Source organism: Neltuma alba, unplaced genomic scaffold (assembly GCF_004799145.2).
Source record: "Neltuma alba isolate B1F8T4 unplaced genomic scaffold, ASM479914v2 tig00001757_pilon, whole genome shotgun sequence".
NCBI lineage: Eukaryota > Viridiplantae > Streptophyta > Magnoliopsida > Fabales > Fabaceae > Neltuma > Neltuma alba.
The window spans coordinates 1-19,832 of record NW_021632597.1 but is presented as its reverse complement, the minus strand read 5'-3'; the positions used below and the strand labels follow the sequence as shown (position 1 = coordinate 19,832).

At 35.1% G+C, this 19,832-nt stretch overlaps 1 protein-coding gene across 1 annotated transcript; it reads left to right on the top strand.

Annotated features, from left to right (window-relative positions):
- The first annotated feature begins 11,450 nt into the window (after nt 1–11,450).
- LOC114762895 (zinc finger CCCH domain-containing protein 49-like) lies at nt 11,451–14,411 on the top strand. Its single transcript, XM_028952497.1, has one exon. The coding sequence runs from the start codon at nt 11,465–11,467 to the stop codon at nt 12,629–12,631; it is 1,167 nt and encodes a 388-aa protein (XP_028808330.1). The 5' UTR covers nt 11,451–11,464; the 3' UTR covers nt 12,632–14,411.
- The last annotated feature ends 5,421 nt before the right edge of the window (nt 14,412–19,832 follow it).

Here is a 19,832-nt window from a genome sequence, read left to right as displayed (position 1 = left end):
TTATGCTACAACTCGACTGATCAAGTCCACCAGCCAGACAAATGAACTCGCGGTAATTCCCTGCCAGTCGGGTTAAGACTTTTAAATGGTTATTTTTTCCCTTCTCATCAAAGTCCGAACAACCTCGTCTTGAGTTTGAAAAAATGGTCTTGTTATATTCGATAACCTATGATTCACACATAAATATTCGATTTTCTTATACATCAATGCCTTTTTATATAATTATTACTTTTCTGGGTTATGTACAAGTATTTCTACACATGTTGATTAAATTATGCTATTTTAGTCATTACTGAGTTGACCCAATTCAACGCCACCTCCGTCTTTTCAATCACCGATCGATATAATTTTTGGTATGTCTGTTATCATCTCTATATATATATATATGACCTATCCTAATTAAAAAAATAAGTTATAAATAGTAGCATCGAAACATGGTTTACTGTGCGTGTTATTATTAAATGATGATAAAGGGGAGAGGGAATCTGAGGTGGTTGTGATGGGAGGCGACTATGGCTTCGGGGTCAATCGCTATCGGAAGGAGAGGGGAGGGCGGATATTGCAAATCCCAGTAACGTTGACAGGCACACAATGAGATTAATTGCTTTCTGGTTAGTGCACCACACAATATTATTGTGATCATCCCCAAAAGTCTACCATTCCCCCCCTCATCTCTATCCACCTTCAGATTCACTCCCTACTTGCTCCTCCTCTTTTCAAACTCACTTAAATCATATATTAGGTAGTTACTTTCACAAGATTTGAATTGAATTTACACGGAAAAAAAAGACTTAAGAGGTGTTTGGGTAACTCTAGAATCACTTTTCAAAAACATTTTTTCACAAATCGAAACAAACTCCTCCATATATTTACTTCGTATACCGTAAAAGTACTTCTGAAACCATGATTTTGTTCTTATCCAAACACCCCCTTAAAAATTACAAGTTAAAAAAATGACTAAAAAATACTACATTTGATCCTATTTATAAGATCTCGTTTGTAATTTTAAATAGTACTACCTTCGGTCCTGATTATAAGACCTCTTTTGTAAATGAGGTCTTATGATAAAAACCAGAGATAGTACTACTTAAATTTCGAAATGCCAAAAATGTGACGTTAATACGTGAAATAATGCCACTTATTTGTTATTCAATTAGTTTTTTTTCCTAATTTCAACTAACTTTTTGAGTTTTGTTTACATGATGCCAAGCAAGCTTCAATCTCTTTTGGCTTCCATGTATTCCAAACCTTTTATTCAATTATCAACTCTATCATTTTACTACTACTCCCTCCGATCTCGGGGGGGAAAAAAATCCCACTATTCATGATCCATATGTAAATAATACAACCTATTGTCGTATGGTGTAAGGCACAAAATCCATAGCATCATAATTTATACTCTTCGATCCTTAATATAAGACCCATTTAATTAATGTGATTAGATTAAGGAAGTTAGGTAAGTTAGTTAATTATAAGAAATGTGATATTTTTTTCCTAAAACAACATAATCATCTTTCTTAATATTCTCTCTCCTTCTTTTACTTGATTATAGTTGAGGGAATATCCATGCGGGTAATTAAGAGAAAATTGATAAATATGATAAATAAGTCTCATATTTATGATCAATACCAACTCAATAATTGCATCATATATATATATATATATGACCAAAGGAGTATATAATGATGGTTTAATAATTGTTATTAGATTTATTTTTAAAGTTTGTCATGGGTTTTTCCTTCTAAAATCTGTTTGGAACTGCTAACCTCTGTCCATATTTCCATTCCCCTGTATTTTTTTTTTGTTACATCATGCATAGCAGTTGGCTGATAATGATATGAACCAAAATTACATTTCTGTTCGTCTTATAAGTGATTCATTATTTTAATCTCTCTGGCTCAAATTCATCAATATTGAACAGTTTATACCCTTAAATTTAATTATCAGTATTAAGTAAATTAACAATTCCTGATCAACAGAAGTTTGAGTTTGAATCTGAAATAAATTATAAATAAATCAGAACACTTGAGTAAAATTAAACTTTGTATATAATTCACGACAGCATATCATTATTTTAAATTCAGGTTTCGGACCTTCTACTTGGTTTGCATGGTGTTGCCCTTCTGAATACAAGTTGAGATTTCTAATGAGCAAGATTAAGACTAAGATCTCCTATTCCTTGTGAACATGTATAGTTTGCTAACGTAGTTACTAATTAATTAGAAAGGTTTTATAGGAAAATCAAAGCACGTTTATTAAAAACAATTAATTAAGTTTTTTTAATATTTACAAATAAGTTATCTAACTCTTATATTACATCTGCTCTTTAATATAAGATATACTTTATAGTTCAATTTTTTTTATTAAGGATTAGAAATAGTATTAAAAATAAAAAATATTATAATCAAAAGTAATTAAAATATTTTACGTGCATTCAGTATTTTAAAATATTTTTCTAAATGTGTCCAGTATTTTTCAGATATATTTAATACTTAATAATATATTTTGGTATATCTAGTACTAAGATAAAAAAAAATACTTTAATCGTGTGAGAAATATTTCGGGAAAAAAATACCTGAGGATAGGGATGCAGTTAAACCCTTTTAATCTATTACGTTTATTCAGGCTCTGCTCTGTTCTGGCTGGAAGATTTTGATAATGGATGAGCTTTTTGTTCTTAACCAACTTTGTCATGATTCCCCGGATTGCATTCTCGGCTTCGGTTTCAACGTGACAATTGACTTGCACTAATGGCCACAAGTTCCACCATTAATTACGCCAAGTTGTCTGACCAACACAAAATTACGCTGTGTTTCATTGTTTGACGGTGATGAAGACAGATTGGCCCAAATTATAAATAAGGTTTTTTTGTCGTAGCCACTTATTTTTTTTATTAAGAATAATTTTATCTCCTTCAGCTTAAAATATAACATAAATTTTATCTATTTAAGTTTATCAAAAAAATTAGCTAAAATTAATTTAAAATAATAAATATGTAAGACATATGTATTTTTAAATATGTCCTTATTAATAAAAAAAATAAGTAAAAAATACAATCACTGAATTAAAGAGAAAAGAGAATGTATAAGAAAATAAAATTGGAGATAAAATTAGAAAAAACTGATTAGATATTTAGATAAAAATACTAATTATCTTATAAAAAAATCAAATTCATCTAATAAAGTTTATCTTTTTTTTAATTCAAAATAATTAAGTATTAGATGTGATCACCTCTTACGGCGCAAGTTTTGGTTTGCCCCCTTCTACCAGACTTAACTTTCGGTAATAAACGGGGACTTCTTTTTTTTTCCAACCATCGTCATAAGCACGGATTTAAACAAAAGTTACATGCTCTCATTGCGTCGGGGAAGTAATTGTTATTATATTTTTTTACTCGTTCTGATTTAAAATATAAAAGAAACTTTATCCATCCGCGTGTATTAAAAAAATAGTTAAAATTAACTTAAAATAAAAAATGTGTTTTTTAAATATGTTTTTTATTAACGAAGAAAATAAATAAATGATATAACAAATGAATTAAAGATAAAAGAAAATATATAGAAGATAAAATTAGAAAAAAATTATTAAATATTTAAATAAAAACAAATATTATCATATAAAAAAATCATTCTAAGAAAATTTATCTTATATTTTAAGCAGGAGGAAGTAATATTAGAGAGGACGAAAAATTACAATGCAATTTAGACATACAGGAAAGAGTTTTTTTTTTTTTTGGGGGGTGGGGGTGGCCGGGTGGGGGTAGGGAACCGGGAAGGGAGGGTCACGCGAATCTTGAGGATGAGGAAAAGGGACAGGAGCCAGGTGGGAGAAGAGTAGGGGAGGAGGGAAAGGACAAAAGAAAGGGCCGACACGTGGACGGCGAAATGGCATTTGTACAGATGTCATGATCAGAGGGAGGATCCTCGGGGAGCAAGATTTTTTTTTAAAAGAATGTGGTACGGCGTGTTTGCTGCTCCCTATTTTGTCGGAGACCTTGCTAGAGGCCATGTGGCCCTTTTCCCCAACTGCTCACGTGACCCCTCCCTCCCCCGAGTCAACCCGACGACTTCCCTCCATCACATCCTCTTTTTAGCCCAAATTTCTGGTCATGAGTTGGGGAAAGTATGCTTCAAAAATTGGCGTCGAATCGGGCTGCGTCCTTCCGAGGAAGTGAACTGGAGTTGGAAGCGAGAACGCGGCCCAAGGGGTTGATTTGAAATATGAAGGGAATTGGGGGGCATATAAGCAAATATTGAATGAAGGGAGAAGAGAGGAGGGCGTAGAAGGATGTAGAAACCAGAAAGGGATGGAGTGGGGACAGGTGGCGAAAGGGGAGAGGGAAGAGAAAAGGATGGAGATATTTAATAAGGGGGGAGGAGAGAGAGAGAGAGAGAGAGACAGGGAGTGATTTGATTCACATGACACGCCCCTACGACCCCCACTCTGATGATTCTGTTTGGTAGTACCTTCGTGGCCTTCACTCACTACTCATTCCACTCTCGCCCCTTTCCCGCCATCACCCTCCACGTTTCCTCCTTATCCATTCATTTTATCATGCTCCCGCCTTTTCCAACCACTCTTCTCCCCCGCCATTACCCAAAATAGTACGGTACCATATTGTTACAACCTTTGGCAAAAAAGCAAAAGACAAAAAACTCTGCTAAAGCCCTGCAATACTCGAAGGTTAATGCCCCATCTTAATCCCTTTGCAACGACACAGGCATCTTCGTCAATTGATCTTTATTAAGATGTTAGTACGAGAATTAACTCCATTGACCAATATTTTAAATTTGTTGAGTTCCGGGACGTCATTATCCTCCTTATTTAATTTCATCCTGTTATTTCCCCCCCCCCCTTTATCCCCCCATCCCACTCCCACCCATCACTTTTATGCTGGCCCCTTCCCTTATTCACCATGTGCTCCGGCACATCACAGTATCCCAATGTCATGTTAATCCAAGATATAAAAAAATCACTAATGCATGAGTCTTCTACGATTATGAAACCTCAAATTTGAGTTCATATTAAGAGCTCTACCTATAATTAATTAGACTCCACGATATTTAAATTTGACCCAATCAGAAAATTATATACAAAAAAAAGAGCTTTATAATTATATAAGTTCACAAATATTTTTTTAAAGAAAAATCAATCATTAAAGTAAACTCATAATTTTTGCACTGTTCATCGATCGAATCAGCAGCTGAAGATATTATTATCGTTGTTGAGTTCAAATTATTATTTAAACTAAAAATGAACAAGTTTAATTTCAAGGAGACAATATTGGTATAAGGTGACGTAATCAGATGTTAAGATGGGTAATAACTATGAAGCAGGTACTGCGGAGGCGGGTGGTGGGGCAGGAGGAGGGAATCGGATTCCTGGAGAGGGAGCAACTCCCCGGACCGAGAGGCGGTTAGTAATACCGTCATCAATCCTCAATATAACACTTAACGCTTAGTTAATTAATTTAAATAAATTAAAAAAATTAGTTAAATTAATTATTTAAAATAAATAAATTTTATTTTTTAAAAAATATTTTTACTAATCAAGTATATTGATTAGAATTACTACTATTTTAAGGATTATCTTAAAAAAATAAAAAATAAGAGACAAAATAAATTAAAAAATTATATTTAGAACTAAAATAAAAATCAAACGAGTTTTTATATTAACAACGAGGCGGTAATAGTATTTTGATGAAGCTTACGCACTCTGTGCTTGGCTAATTAAAATCCAAGAAAAATACAGACAACAACTAAACAATGCGGAGAGAATCATTTGCGAAGTTGGGCAATAATCCGCCAAATGCATCACTTTCACCCAATTTGGATGCCCTCTCCTATTATTAGTGCTCGTTGTCATCTCCACTTCTCTCTCTGATCTTGACGTCCTGGCTTGGACCAATCCACCCCCCTCCTTTCCATTTCTGCAACCACTCCTCCTCTTTCTATCTGCTTCTCCCTTCACATCCTTGCAATATCTTCACCTTCCATGTTTCATTAGTACTTGTGACAGCAAATTACATGGTCCTCCCCATAGTTCATCACAATGCACAAGTTTTCTTCAATATGGCCAGGCACATGGCAGACATTATTCCCTCCCCGTACGTCCAAATCCAAAACACGTGCCAAAAACTTATATGTTCTGCGCTTTCTGGCTGCTTTAATTTGTCTGTGTTCATTATCGGCCTCTCAAAAAGACAAAAAAGGGGGTGGCGAGTGGAACCGATAAGGACGAGAGTAAATGACCAGTGCCACTGCTCGTGAACGGATTTCATTTGATCATCATCTCGTACTATAATGTTACCGATTGAATTTAAATCACCCACACCTTTTAAAATTACGGCTGATCAATGTGTATTGCCAATTTTCCTCAGGACAAACTCAGCGTTTAAAGCCCACATTGTGATTCTTTAATACGTCTGGTAGAAAAGATTAGCTCCCACAACGTACTAAATCAATTTTTAAATGTTTTTTGGGTGAGGTACACAAACTTTGTATCCTACAGTGCTAGATATCCGTGTCTAATAACGAAGACTATAATACATTCTGTCATGTGCCTGCTTTGGATATGAGCAAATTCCTTTGTTTCCTTTTGTATTTTTGTTTTTGCCTGGAATATGAGAATTCTTGTATGCTTCAAAATATAGTAAAGAGGGAAAAAAATTGATTTTAAGCAAGTTAAATATAATTTCACACACACTTTTTTGGACGCATATATGCAAATGATGCTTTAGGCTTTCCCGTCCGAGCTACTATTGAGATTCTTATCCAAGCATGATCTAAAGGTGTCATTTAATATGAAACATTAAAAATAAAAAAATATGATCTAAAAATCTTATTTGATACGAGACATTGAAAATAAAAAATAAAAACTATATTACATTTAAGAAAAATTATTAAAAAAGTATTTAAGATGAATAATTGCTTGTTATATAAGATTAGTTCAACCTATAAATATTGGATAGGAAAATATCACTTTTTTCTATGCTATTTCTCAAATCCATATACATCAATTTGTCCAATCATGTATAATAAATCTTTAATAAATTTTTTCAATTCTATTTTTTATTTTTTATTTTTAGTGTTCCGTACTAAATGAGACCGAATGTGACGGAGGCCCGCAGTGAAAGTTTGGCGTTTGATGAATTTCTTGTTATATGAAATGATAAACATGATTTCTTGAGTTCTCTAGACCTCATCAGAAGCTTCGTGAAGCCGCCCTCGTGTGATCCCAGGCTCTGGGGCTATCGTTTCATTCTTTTTTTAACTTTTTGACCAGCAGTGGCTATCGTTTCATTTACTCTCGCCAAACTCTCTACTCAATAGTATGGGGCGGCGTGGGACAAATATAAAATAATTGCCCGTCTCTCTTAATTGCTTGTACGTCGCGATCATTAATTTATTTTCAATATAAATACGTCTTTCCCTTCCTTCAGATGCCTGGACACTTTTCTGGCAAAAAAAATAAAATAAAATGATATTCTTCTGATCATAAATATAAGATTTTTATAAATTTTTTTTGGGGTTGAAATTAGCATTACCTTTCCTGCCCCCGTGCCTTGCGATTATAAATAAATCACTTGCTAATTTCTAAGCATCGATCTGCTTGTTTTTAAAAAAAGGATCGTTTTTTTTTATCGGACCAACATAAAGTAAGTTTTTTTTTTTTACCAGCAACATAAAGTAAGTTAAACATTGAATCACGACAAATATAATATTCATTTTGGTGAACCAAAAAATGATTCTAAAATACATATAAGTAAATATTTAAAGGAGAATTACCAACAAGTGTTGATTCAAATGAAAGGAACTTAGACATTTTAAATACCATGTCCTGAGTTTAATCCTTGGGGTGGTATGTATGAAACAAACATTGTAAGAAGGAATCCCCGCTGCGACACTTGACAGTATCCCGAAAGATTAATCTCTTACTGTTCGGTGGGAGTAAAAAATAACAACTTCTGAAACATATTTTGTAACGATCTCATTATAATTGTCCCAATATTTAATTGAAAATACCAGTAATAATGTAATTGATGAGAAGTATATTTTAAATTAAAAACAGTTTTTTTATGAAAAAATAGTAATACTACTAAAAAAAGATCCATTTTCGTCTATCCTAAAGGCCTTTTTTTGTTTGTTTAAAGGGAAACGTAGATAAAGAAGACTTAGATAGAAATTATATATTTGTATGTTTCAAGAATAGACAAATGTAGTGATTTTTTTTTAAGTGAAATTATTTATGTTATTAGTTTTTACTATAACCTATAATTCTAAAGTGTATAAAGCAAAATGAAAACAAAGTAATAATGACAACAATTCAACAAAACCATATCATGTTACACTTTCCATACAAACCACAATTTCATGAGTCAAAGCAAGTGACAACAATAACATCTAAATTAACTTAGTTAAGGAAAAAAAATTAAACACCTTAACTCAGTCATATAACACAACAAAATTTAAAACTAGAAAATCTAATACTCTTCCGGTCCTTAATATAAGACCCACTTAACTAATTTGATTTGATTAAGGAAGTTAGGTAAGTTAGTTAATTATAAGAAACGTGACACATTTTTCCGAAAATACTATCATCATCTTTCTTAATACCCCCTCTTTCTCTTCTACTTGATTATGGTTGAGGGAGTATCTATAGGGGTAATTTAGAGAAAATTGATAAATACGAGAAATGAGTCTTATATTTATGATCAAAACCAACTCAATAATTGGGTCCTATATTAAGGACCGGAGGAGTAACATCCTAACTTATTTAAATAGATATTTTAACTTTTAGAATCTCATACCTTTCTAAAATTTAATATGAAAATTAAACATTAAGGACACTTAATTAACTATCATATTCTCATATTCTAACAACATTTCTCTCCTAGACGTTTTCACAGACACTTTATGTGCATTAATATTTAAACAAGTTTAATAAGCTTTTAATCTTAATATGCTTTCTCAATCACTATCATTGCTTTCCAAAAACTATTATTCACTAACAATCAATTTAAATAAAAAATTTTCAACACCAAAATATCCAAACAATCACCTTCAACACCCATATAATAGTCCCATACAACCAAAACATTCAACACCAAATCACGTAATTTACTTTGCTTCCTGCAAAGCTAAAGCCCTAGAAAAAGAAGAAAATGGTGTTGTCAAGCACACGAGAGAAGAGAGGAGTACCTATCTGCCATCGAAAAGAGAGGCTAGGCATAGAGTTCACTGTGTCGTCAAGCTATTGCATTGTCAAGAAAAAGAAAAGAGGATGAGCTGTCACAGGCCAAGGAGGAGAGTATAGAAGAATGTTGGTTGTTGCATGAGAAGAGAGGAAGAGGAAGCTTGCGGCAGAGGAGGAGAGGAGAAAAAGAGAAACTGCTACTAGTTCACTCTGATTTGATGAAAAAATGGCACTATGTTTTGAAAATTCAAATTTAAAGTAAAAAGTTTGTTGTCCGTTACTTAATAAACGAGTATATATTTGCATACTCGTCTGTTAGGCTTTAACAGACGAGCATAGTGATCTTTTTTCTCCTGTTTTAAAAAACAGACGAAAATGACATTTTTTGTAATAGTGTAAAAAAGGACACTGAAAATAAAAAAAAATTGTAAATAGAGACTCATTACAGTATTAATATTAGTTTTAACAGTAATTAATAAACAAATGACAACAATCTTTATAAACAAGTTCCTGTATATAATATTTTAATTTTGAAAGTATTTCTTTTATTTTTTTTATTTTGTTATGATTTATCAAATACAAAATAATTACATAAATGGACTTTTATCTTAATTTACATGAATGTGTTTATATTAAGAATCTTCAAACAAGCACAAAAATATTATAATTGACTGCTTGATTTGACCGATAGGGCTCATTTTACCCATAAACGTTTTTCAATTGTATTTTAGATTAATATAATTTATAAATCTTAAAATTCGACCTAATTTTAATTTTGACTCCTAAAATTTGAAACTAATAATTTGCTTCAAATTCCATAACTCCGACTGAAATAAGGTTAACTCTGAGGAATTAACAATAATAGTAACCCACGTATCTTGTTAAATAGTTTTCTCTTTTTGGTTTGTCGAAGGGTCCCATTTAATGTGAAGCGCATGAGCGAGTGACTAAAGAAGATTAGACACAGTAGATGTTCTCTGACCCAAAAAAAGAAACAGAGAGACACAACTGGCGTTCGTAAACCGTTTGTATTTCGCGGCAGTTTTTACCTAATAATTTAAAATAAAACGATGAATGCCCAATCTAGGGATGCTTGTCCCGTTGTAAGCCAGACGGATACAAAACGTTCAGTTCACTAATAAATGAACCGCGTTATGTATATGTTTTATATTATTTTCGGTTTTTAATATAAAAGTTAGTTGATTAATTTGAGTGGATTAAACAATTAATTATTTGTAATAAATAAGTAATATTTTTCATAAAATATTCTTACCGATTATAAGTATTGGTTATATCTATAAAGATTAATTTGGAGAAGAGTTTTGCGGATACCCAACGCTCACTCATAAATTGAATAGATTCCATTGAGATTAACAAAACCAAACAATATGGCTTCTTGTTTTATAGTGGATGGACTGAGTATTGTCGATCAATAAAATCCCAAATAATCATATATCATTTTTTATATTTAATTCACATACACACAAATATAATATGTCACCCTTGAATTCGAGACAGAAACCTCATTCAAAAGCAAAGCAATGTGGTACTTCTCATGGCCTTAAATGACAAAAAACTTGTTTGGAATGGTTGAAACAGTTTCTTAATAGTAAATTTACACAATACAAAGAAAGTAGGTATAATGAGTTCTACCACAAATTATATTTAAAATAAACAGATGCAATCAAGCTTAAACTTATTCAGCAACACTGGCCCAGATCAGAAGTTCGAACTCTACGATTTTGAGCCCATCGATTTTCTTCATAATATTCATCCCAATTTACCGATCAAAACTACGTCCAGTTTTTTTTTTTTTAATTATTATTAATTTTAAATTATCAATAGTACCATCAATATTCCCCTTTGTTTTTTATTTTTTTTAGAAAAAGCTTGTGTTGCGCATCATTCACTCCCTCATCTACCAAAGACTGGGGGCGTTGCAGGGACAAACAGTCCAACGGAAAAAGGCCGGGTGCCTATCTTCCATCACCATCCAATCATCTCCTACCACGTGGATCAGGAGGTCCATGTCATTTCCACCTCACCTTGTGTTTGGCCACGTGGCTCACTCATACGTCGTCTGTCACGTTTCTTCCTCGGAGCGCTAGAACCCTCGCTCCATTTAACCGCGGTGAAATTCGCAAGCCATTGATCTAATGCAACCATGGTTACGCTTAACCTAACCACGGTTAAATCCCACTTTCGTGGCAGTTTATAAACGGCTTAACCATACCGCTTTTCCTGTGAACATTCAAGATAGTCCTCCTCGATGATGCTCGGAGAACCCCATCACACGAATCCGACGGTTCAGATACCGCCGTGGCCGGTTATCGATGATCAGATGCCGGAGGTGTACTCTCCCTACTCCATGAGTGGCATGTCTGCAAACTCCGATGGCAATGCCAGCGGCGGCGACTACTCTCCGTACTACTTGCAAGAAGCACTGACGGCACTCCAGCGTTATCTGCCGTCGAACGACGCCGATATCGACTCCGACTCCGAGATTCTTGGTCGAGATTTGGACGCTCCGGTGGACGCCTACTCCTGCGACCATTTCCGCATGTTCGAGTTCAAGGTGAGGAGGTGTGCACGGGGCCGGTCACATGACTGGACTGAGTGTCCTTATGCTCATCCTGGTGAGAAGGCTCGCCGTAGGGACCCGAGGAAGTATCACTATTCTGGTACTGCATGCCCTGATTTCCGCAAGGGGAATTGCAAGAAGGGGGATGCATGCGAGTTTGCTCATGGCGTGTTTGAGTGTTGGCTTCATCCAGCCCGTTATCGTACACAGCCATGCAAGGATGGCACCAGTTGCCGCCGCAGGGTCTGTTTCTTTGCTCACACCCCGGAGCAACTCAGGGTCCTTCCTCAGCAGAGTCCGAGGAGTGCTAACTCGGTGGACTCCTATGATGGGTCTCCTCTCAGGCAAGCGATTGAGTCTTCCTGCGCAAAAACGCTTCCATTCATGTCATCTCCGGGTTCTATTTCTCCTCCAGCAACTCCTCCGGCAGAATCTCCTCCTATGTCGCCGATGACACAGTCTCTGAGCCGCTCTCTGGGTTCGAGCTCCATCAATGAGATGGTGGCTTCTCTGCGTAATCTACAGTTTGGAAAGGTAAAGTCACTCCCCCCTTCTAGAAATGTTCCAATGGGGTCTCCCCGTTTTGGATCTCCACGCGGATCGGTGCTCCGTCCAGATTTCTGTAGCCTCCCGTCAACCCCTACTGAGGCACCGACTCGTTCTGGGGCCAGCTATTTTGATCTTTGGGATCAGGGTTGTGAGGAGGAGCCTGTGATGGAGAGGGTGGAGTCTGGAAGAGACATAAGGGCGAAGATGTTTGAAAAACTAAGCAAAGAGAATTCGCTGGATCCATCGGGTCCCAGCACATCCACTGGAGCTCCGGATGTTGGGTGGGTTTCGGAGCTGGTTAAGTGAAGTAGGTGGATTTGGGGATGAGTGGCGTTGATTTTTGTTTACGGTCATCGGCGGTACCTTTTTGGGTTTTTATGGCCACCTTCTCTGATTCTTCAGCTCTGTGTATAGAATGTGAGGAATCAGGGGGATTAATAGTAATGATTTATTTTGGAAGCAAGAAGTCGGAGATGCTATGTATATAATTAATTCCAAAGGCATGGTTGAAGTTTAGAATCTCTTTTTATAGGTAGTTAACGGGAAGAATCAAGACAACAATGCATTGTTTTGGAATATAAGCTCTATGTGAAGCTTCTGTATAGGTGGTAGACCAAGAATTATTGCTATGTATTAACTATTGTGTTGTGTCTTCTAATCTCTCATTAATGTACAAACTGATATGTAGGATCCAAGCTCCTCGGTTTTATCCAAATCATTTGTGTACTGTGTATTTTCCATAGTTTGTGAGCTTCGGTTGTATCTAGGTCGCCGCTTTTAAGCGTTCCATGGCTCTGTGCGTGTCCCCATTCAATTTCGAAGTGCATGGCATTCGCTTCTGTCACCGATAAGGGATTTGCTTTGGCTGTGATATGGTGATGGAATTTCATGTGTCTTTCTTCCTGGAGATTGTTGGTATTCACACACATTTTGGAAAAATTTAGAGGGGTGTCTATTTATTTATGTGGTCCTACACCATTCTGGGAAGAAGTAAAACGAGATGTACTTTGCTGCTGCTGTTTTTTTTTTTTTGGGTAAAATATTTCGTTTCTCAAAATTTACCCTGTAATAGAGGGAAATGAATCTGTTTGAGACTCCGAATTATGGGTCATGTTGCTGTCTGGCAAATCGTGAGAAAAATTCCACATGTTTTATGACGATGGCACTATTTTGAGAACAGAGCAGAGAAATGGTTTTTGGAGTCGATGGCCTAAATTCCCATCCTTGTGTTAGACCCTTGTGCCCCGGAGAATCATGACTTTTTTGGCGTCTTTCCTCCTGTCAGACGCGAACGATTTCCTCCTTTGATGTAACAGTGTGATCTTCTTAGGCAGTAATAGCCTTGTGGTAAAAGATCTCCTTGGCCTCATGACTCGTCACGCCCCTTTCCTCCCTTGGATGCTACCATAACCCCTCCGATTGAATCCCGGGAGCATAACAAATAACGGCTCTCGGAAGTGTCTTAGGATTTGTTATAATTTTCCGGTGAAAGTCATTATCATGACCATAGTAGCATAGTTTTATGAACGGACCTTGAAATGGACGGGGTCGTGCAGGTAGGTTGCATAATTAAGAAGACACATGTTAGGGGGCAGAGCCAATTACCCTTTCCTAATGCAAAGGTTAAGAATTGCACCAATGGCTGATCTGCTCCAGTTAGGGTTCCATAATTTTCTTGTGTAATGGTATTGATACAGTTGATAACTTGATCTTGTCTGGTTGAAGGATCTTCTGGAGCAGTAGTCTTTTTGGGGGAGGAAGATCTGGGGCCGTTCTTTGTGGCCATGAGAAAGGTAATTACGGCCCAGACGGATGGACGGATGGATGTTATTCGATGCTCTCTTTCAATGCTTAAAGTCAAATTGGGCTTACGTCAGAGACGGACTAGACTTGAATTAGACTTTGCTCGCCGTTTTGTTTTGAACTCGCAATTTTGGGTCCTAATCCGCAGGCCTAAATTTCTCTATTTATTTTGTTATTAGTCATTTTCTAGGAATTTAATGCGAATCTCCATGAGACAATTGTACCTGGTTACACGCAAGACTTCGTGCGTTACCCCGTGAAGTCTGAAATTAATCTTATCAAAGACTATTTGCAATCAATATTGCAGTCACAGTTTGACTACTGGATTTATTTTATTAATTTATTATCGATGTAGGGCACTAGAAGTTCATCGCTTTGAAAATTACTTTATTATCCCGGTCAAATAATGCCTTTTGCCCTCCCACCCCTTACCCCGGTTTTTTTTTTTTGGGGTCATTGAAGGGGGCTTTAACCTCAGTTTTGCAGAAGTAGGATAATTAAATAGATTGTGTTATAAAATAGATAATAGAGGAAATAAAGATAATAGCAATTAACAAGAGTTGGTCTAATTAGTAAAAAGTCGGTTCATGATCCATAAAGTCGTGAGTTTAAATCCCACTGCCGATTTAAAGACTTTTTTGGTGGATGAACTGTAAATACTTATACAAGTACTTTTTAAGCATGAAAGTATTTCCTAGCCCTAGTGAATCTCTAGAATCTAACTCACATAAATTTTTTTTTACAGAAAAAAAAAGGATAATAGCAAGACGAGGAATTGAGAGAGAGAGCAAATAAATATTTAGGGGTGCATTAACATTTAACAAGAGTATTTGCGGACTTTCAAAAGGAGACTATGCCGTACCTTTGAGAAAATCAAATGGGAGCAAGAGTTAAGACCGTCAGTTGGCCGCCCCGGGGGGGAGGGGGAGACCGTAAGAATAGAGATCGGGCCCAGAATCTGCACCTTACAAATTGGTTATTTTGTTTTTTGGGGGAAATCTTTATATTAATTTATCGCCCTATCGTCTCCCTATTTTTTTTTTTTTGGCCCTTTTGCGCCGCGCAAAGGTCTTCACATCGTCTCAATCAAGGCGCAGAATGGCATGGTTGCAAGCGGGGAAATGGACAACTGATCTTTTAATTTATTTGACTTATTTTTCCAATAACAATGACCTGTCTAGATATCGTATGAGCAAGAGCAATTCGTGCGTCGTGCTTCTGTTTTTTCAGCCTTACAGGTAGTGAAATTGACAAACGATCTTTTTCTTCCTCCACCGCAAAAAGAAGGGTGGAAAAATACGTAAAGAAGCGATTCTCACATTTGACTCGGTTTTTCACCAAATGAGAATCCGTCTTGGCCTTGGCTCTGGATCTCGTCTCATTACATACACTGATATATACTGATGAGTATAGTGTAGAAGAGTATTCACTATTCATTATTTTTTTCACATAATGGATTACTTATTTAAATATGGACTGCCTGTGAAATCCATCACGAACGGAATTTATGTCGACTGTAAAAAAGTTTCCACCTCGAAGTCATTGTCATCATTAAAAAAAAAGAAAAAAAACTATTTGTGAGGAATTAATCTTCTGTTGTATAGCAAACTCTATTGAAAATAAAAGCAATGAATATAACAAGAAAATAATCTAAGTTCTTTCATCATCGTTTGCCTCCTGAACAAAATGTGAAGAGTGATCAAAGATACAAAATTTTTTTCGTATGTTATGAGAACGTTTACATAACTAGTTTGTAAGGCTAAAAACTCATATGAGCAGGAAATGCAATAGCATCCTAATTTTATCTATTAAGTCGCTGAAAGAGTGCTTGCTATGGCAGTTGTGGCAGGGTTATCAATAGCTTCAATACATTCAGGGGACAAACAATTCTGTCCCAAACCCATAGACCAATCACCAATACAAAGTTAAACCGTGAATCATGCCAACGGTTCAAAATAGCAGGTGGGACAACAATGAAACTCCTTATTTTTCAATGATGGTATAATTACTGACCTTTTAAGAAAGAAAACAAACACCGGCTAACGTGAGTATGTAATTGCAAAATTATTTTTATCATAAAAACTGAAACACCTGCTCTTGTGGTACATAAATAACTAATTGGATGAATCTCCAGGGTTCTTGGAGTTGAACCGGTATCAAAACTTGATGTGGTTATGGTTGTTACAATGGGGGTAGAATTTGAACTGACAGTTTTGTAAGGTAGCAGGGAACTGAGCCGATAGTGGTAGTCAACATTAGCTGTATGCGCGTAACAAGAAAAGAATGCCCACTTACGATGAATTGATGCCCCAATAAAAGGAGTTCAAGTGTGACTTTTGTGATTCTGCTTGTCTGCCTGATCTCATTATCATAGTTATAGTTTATCATTGTAAGAGACTCTGAATAGGATACTTTTTAAGACATTTGAGAAAATAGAGGAATTTTAGATAGTAAATGAAATGACGCAGTGCATTTGGGAATAGTCGTATTATCTTTGAGTTCATTTTTGAAGCTGCCTAATCAAAATCAGAGATGACTTTAAATTGTGGCTCTCAAATAGAGTAGCTAACCGTGAGAAGTATCAAGCTTCAACTTATTATAACGTCTAATTGATTTTTTTTTTTTTCAGTCCAGTCTAAGAGGCCATGGCTTGACATTGGGAGTAGGATCAAATTTGAAAACTTCGATTTATAAGAAAACATTTCATGTCACCAATTTACGATGTGCACATTGTAATAATATTATTTACCCTGATGTCAAAATCTATCTTTTATGATATTTGGATATAAATTAAGAAATAAAATTAAGTTATTGATTACACGGTCAAATTTTGGTCCTGAGACCTAATAAATGTTGTTTTGAAGTTGTTAGGGTGAATAAGGGCATAATATGAAAAATATTAAAAATACTGCTTTAAAATTGTAAAAATATATGAAATGAAACAAATAATTTTCTTTAAAATTATATCTAAAAACAGGGGGAGTATAAGGGACGTTGATAAGAAAAATTCTTCAAATAGGGGATGGGGACAAGGTGGCATCGCTCCCATGTGGGGCTTGGGCTCATCCAAACACGAGTCTTGACTTTTTCGACACGTGGCGACTAACCTGAACCCCTAGGGTCGTGAGTCATGATCATCAAGGTGAGTTGTCATCAGCCCTAGGTGCACATTTGGTAAAATTCAAAGGATATCTTGTATAACAAAAAAATAAAAATTCAAAGGATATCCCTATTCGGGTGCAGAAGTCAAAACAGTCATTTGCGTTTATTTAGCTTTTTTTGGCTGAAATTTGCATTTAATGGATGCATATGCATTTTCATTACGTTTAATGACTAGGATTATTCAATTATGTGGTATGTAGATATTTAATGCACATTAGATTTTGGTTCTGATCTCTGGCTTTCTTTTCCCCATTCATGGATCTCATGGATTTGCACTTTATTATTTAGAATAGACAGATTAGCTTATTTAAATAACTCTGCTTAATGATTATAATAATATTTTTTGAGCAGCACTTAATGATTGATATTAATACTAAATAAAAATGTTAGAATTATGATGTGAATGCCTATCATGACATAATGGGTTGGGCAGGCACATGATTTATTAAAAAAATGGCCCGTAACAAGCGAAGCAGAGATATACAATTATAAAATAGAAAATATACCAATAGAATTGGCTCTAACAGAATGAGTTAGTTTTTTACAATGTGATAATCAAAGTTCAAATCCCCGCTAAGAGAGGTGTTTATATTTAGTGCCTGACAGTGTATCGAATAAGATTGTCTCTAATAAGAGAATATAAAAGAAAAATATAATTTTCTATTCGAGTTTTAAACTTTTCTCATCAATCAACTCGTTAAAACAATATAATATACAGTTTTTTTTTTTTTTTTTAAGAAAAGGAATATCGGCCTGGGACAAAATGGGTAGAGACCATAACATTAACATGTCTTTTGGGCCTGAAGATAAGATGGGGATGGATTTGACTGAAAACGCAAGAAACAAGAAGCAGCAGATATAGACATGAAAGTGTGGGATCATCGAAAATTACCGGTTGAGAGACGGCTGAAGTCCCCAAGCTTTATCGCTATGGACAGAACCACTCCAACAAGATAAATCCGCTTTCTTGTGCTTTGAGCTGCCATTGATGAGGCCACACTCAGATTACGTCTTCTATGCAACTTCCGTATTCTTGACTTTTCCTTCTTATTACCTTCGATCCTTATTATAAGATCCTGTTTGATTTTTTATTTGGTTCTAATTATAAGACCCCAATCTATTTTATCTCTCATATTTATATATTTTTTCAAGATAATCCTTCTAATAATGATAGTTCTAGCCAATATACTTAATTAGCAAGGATATTTTAGGAATGACAACACTTATTTATTACAAATAACTAACTTAACTTACTTCCTTAATCTCCTCAAATAAGTCAACTGGGTCTTATAATTAGGACCGGAGGTAGTACTTCTAACGTATTTTGCTCAAAACAAAAAAAAAACTTAAACTTTATTAATCTTTTAAATATGATTATATAACTATTTTATGTTTTATCCTGCATTAATTTCTGAATAAATCATATTCGTTTTTTTTTAAATTTTTCCTTACACATAGGTATCTTTCTGTCAGAGACAATCTTATTTGAGATATCGTCCAATACTAAATATAGGTATATCTTTCAAGAAGAATTCAAACTTTTGTTCTTTTGTTTTTTTGGTTCCCCACCCGTTCACCAGAGCTTTGCTCTGACTACATCCGGATCCGACCCGCGTCGCGCACCTGGGTATGGTGGGTGAGTCTCCCAGCAGGGGTTTTTTGCATCCATGAGAAATCGAACTCGAGACCTCACTTAAGCAGAACCGAGCCGCTTACCACTCGGACCAACCCCCGTTTGTCAAACTTTTGTTCTTCACATTATGAGAGGTTAGTTTTTTTTTCCCCCTAAACCCAACCCCACTTAGTAATCCATGCTCTTTTTATTTTGGGTGCAAAGGACAGATTTTATTCCCATTTTCTAACTTAAATGTTTAGCCATCCTTCTTCCCCACCCTTTTATTGGGCCGGTTTGTTTTCCCTTCATGGGCCTTAGGTTCGAATGGCTTGCTCCGGGCCTTGATTAAGCTTGAAGGGCCTTTCAAAAATGAAACAACCATCTCACCTGAAAGACCGAGAGACAATAGTTAATGAATTTTTATTATTTTATATTAATTTAATTGATTTTTGGAAGAATTTTAGAAAAATACCTTTAAATTTTAAATTCTAAATTAATCTTGTTTACTACACACTTAATAATAGTCTACCATATTTAAAAAATAAATGACAACCCATTTTTGTAATGATTCTTGATTTAGAATTTTGAAATTTTGAAGGTTTTTTTTTTTTGGAGATTTTCTCATGATTTTTTATGGGGAAAAAATAAGACCATAGTTCATGAATTGATGGCTTGTGTATAAAGGTAGTTTTTATTCACAAAAAAAAGATAGTATTTGTTAGCACATTTAAAATATTTATAAGCATGTTTTAAGCAAGTGGAGACAAAAATTTCTCTTACATATTAACCTCGTATTAGGTAAATTATAATTAAAAAGAAGAAAATTTCATTTAAGAACAGTAGGTGAGAATTTATATGAGTCAGCCCTGAAAACATTCTGAAATATCACTACAGAACCAAGGGACCAAACTGAAATTAAAATTAAGA

Bases quoted from the DNA above. Each gene is read 5' to 3' on its own strand.
- LOC114762895 (XM_028952497.1), top strand. From the start codon at position 11,465: ATGATGCTCGGAGAACCCCATCACACGAATCCGACGGTTCAGATACCG.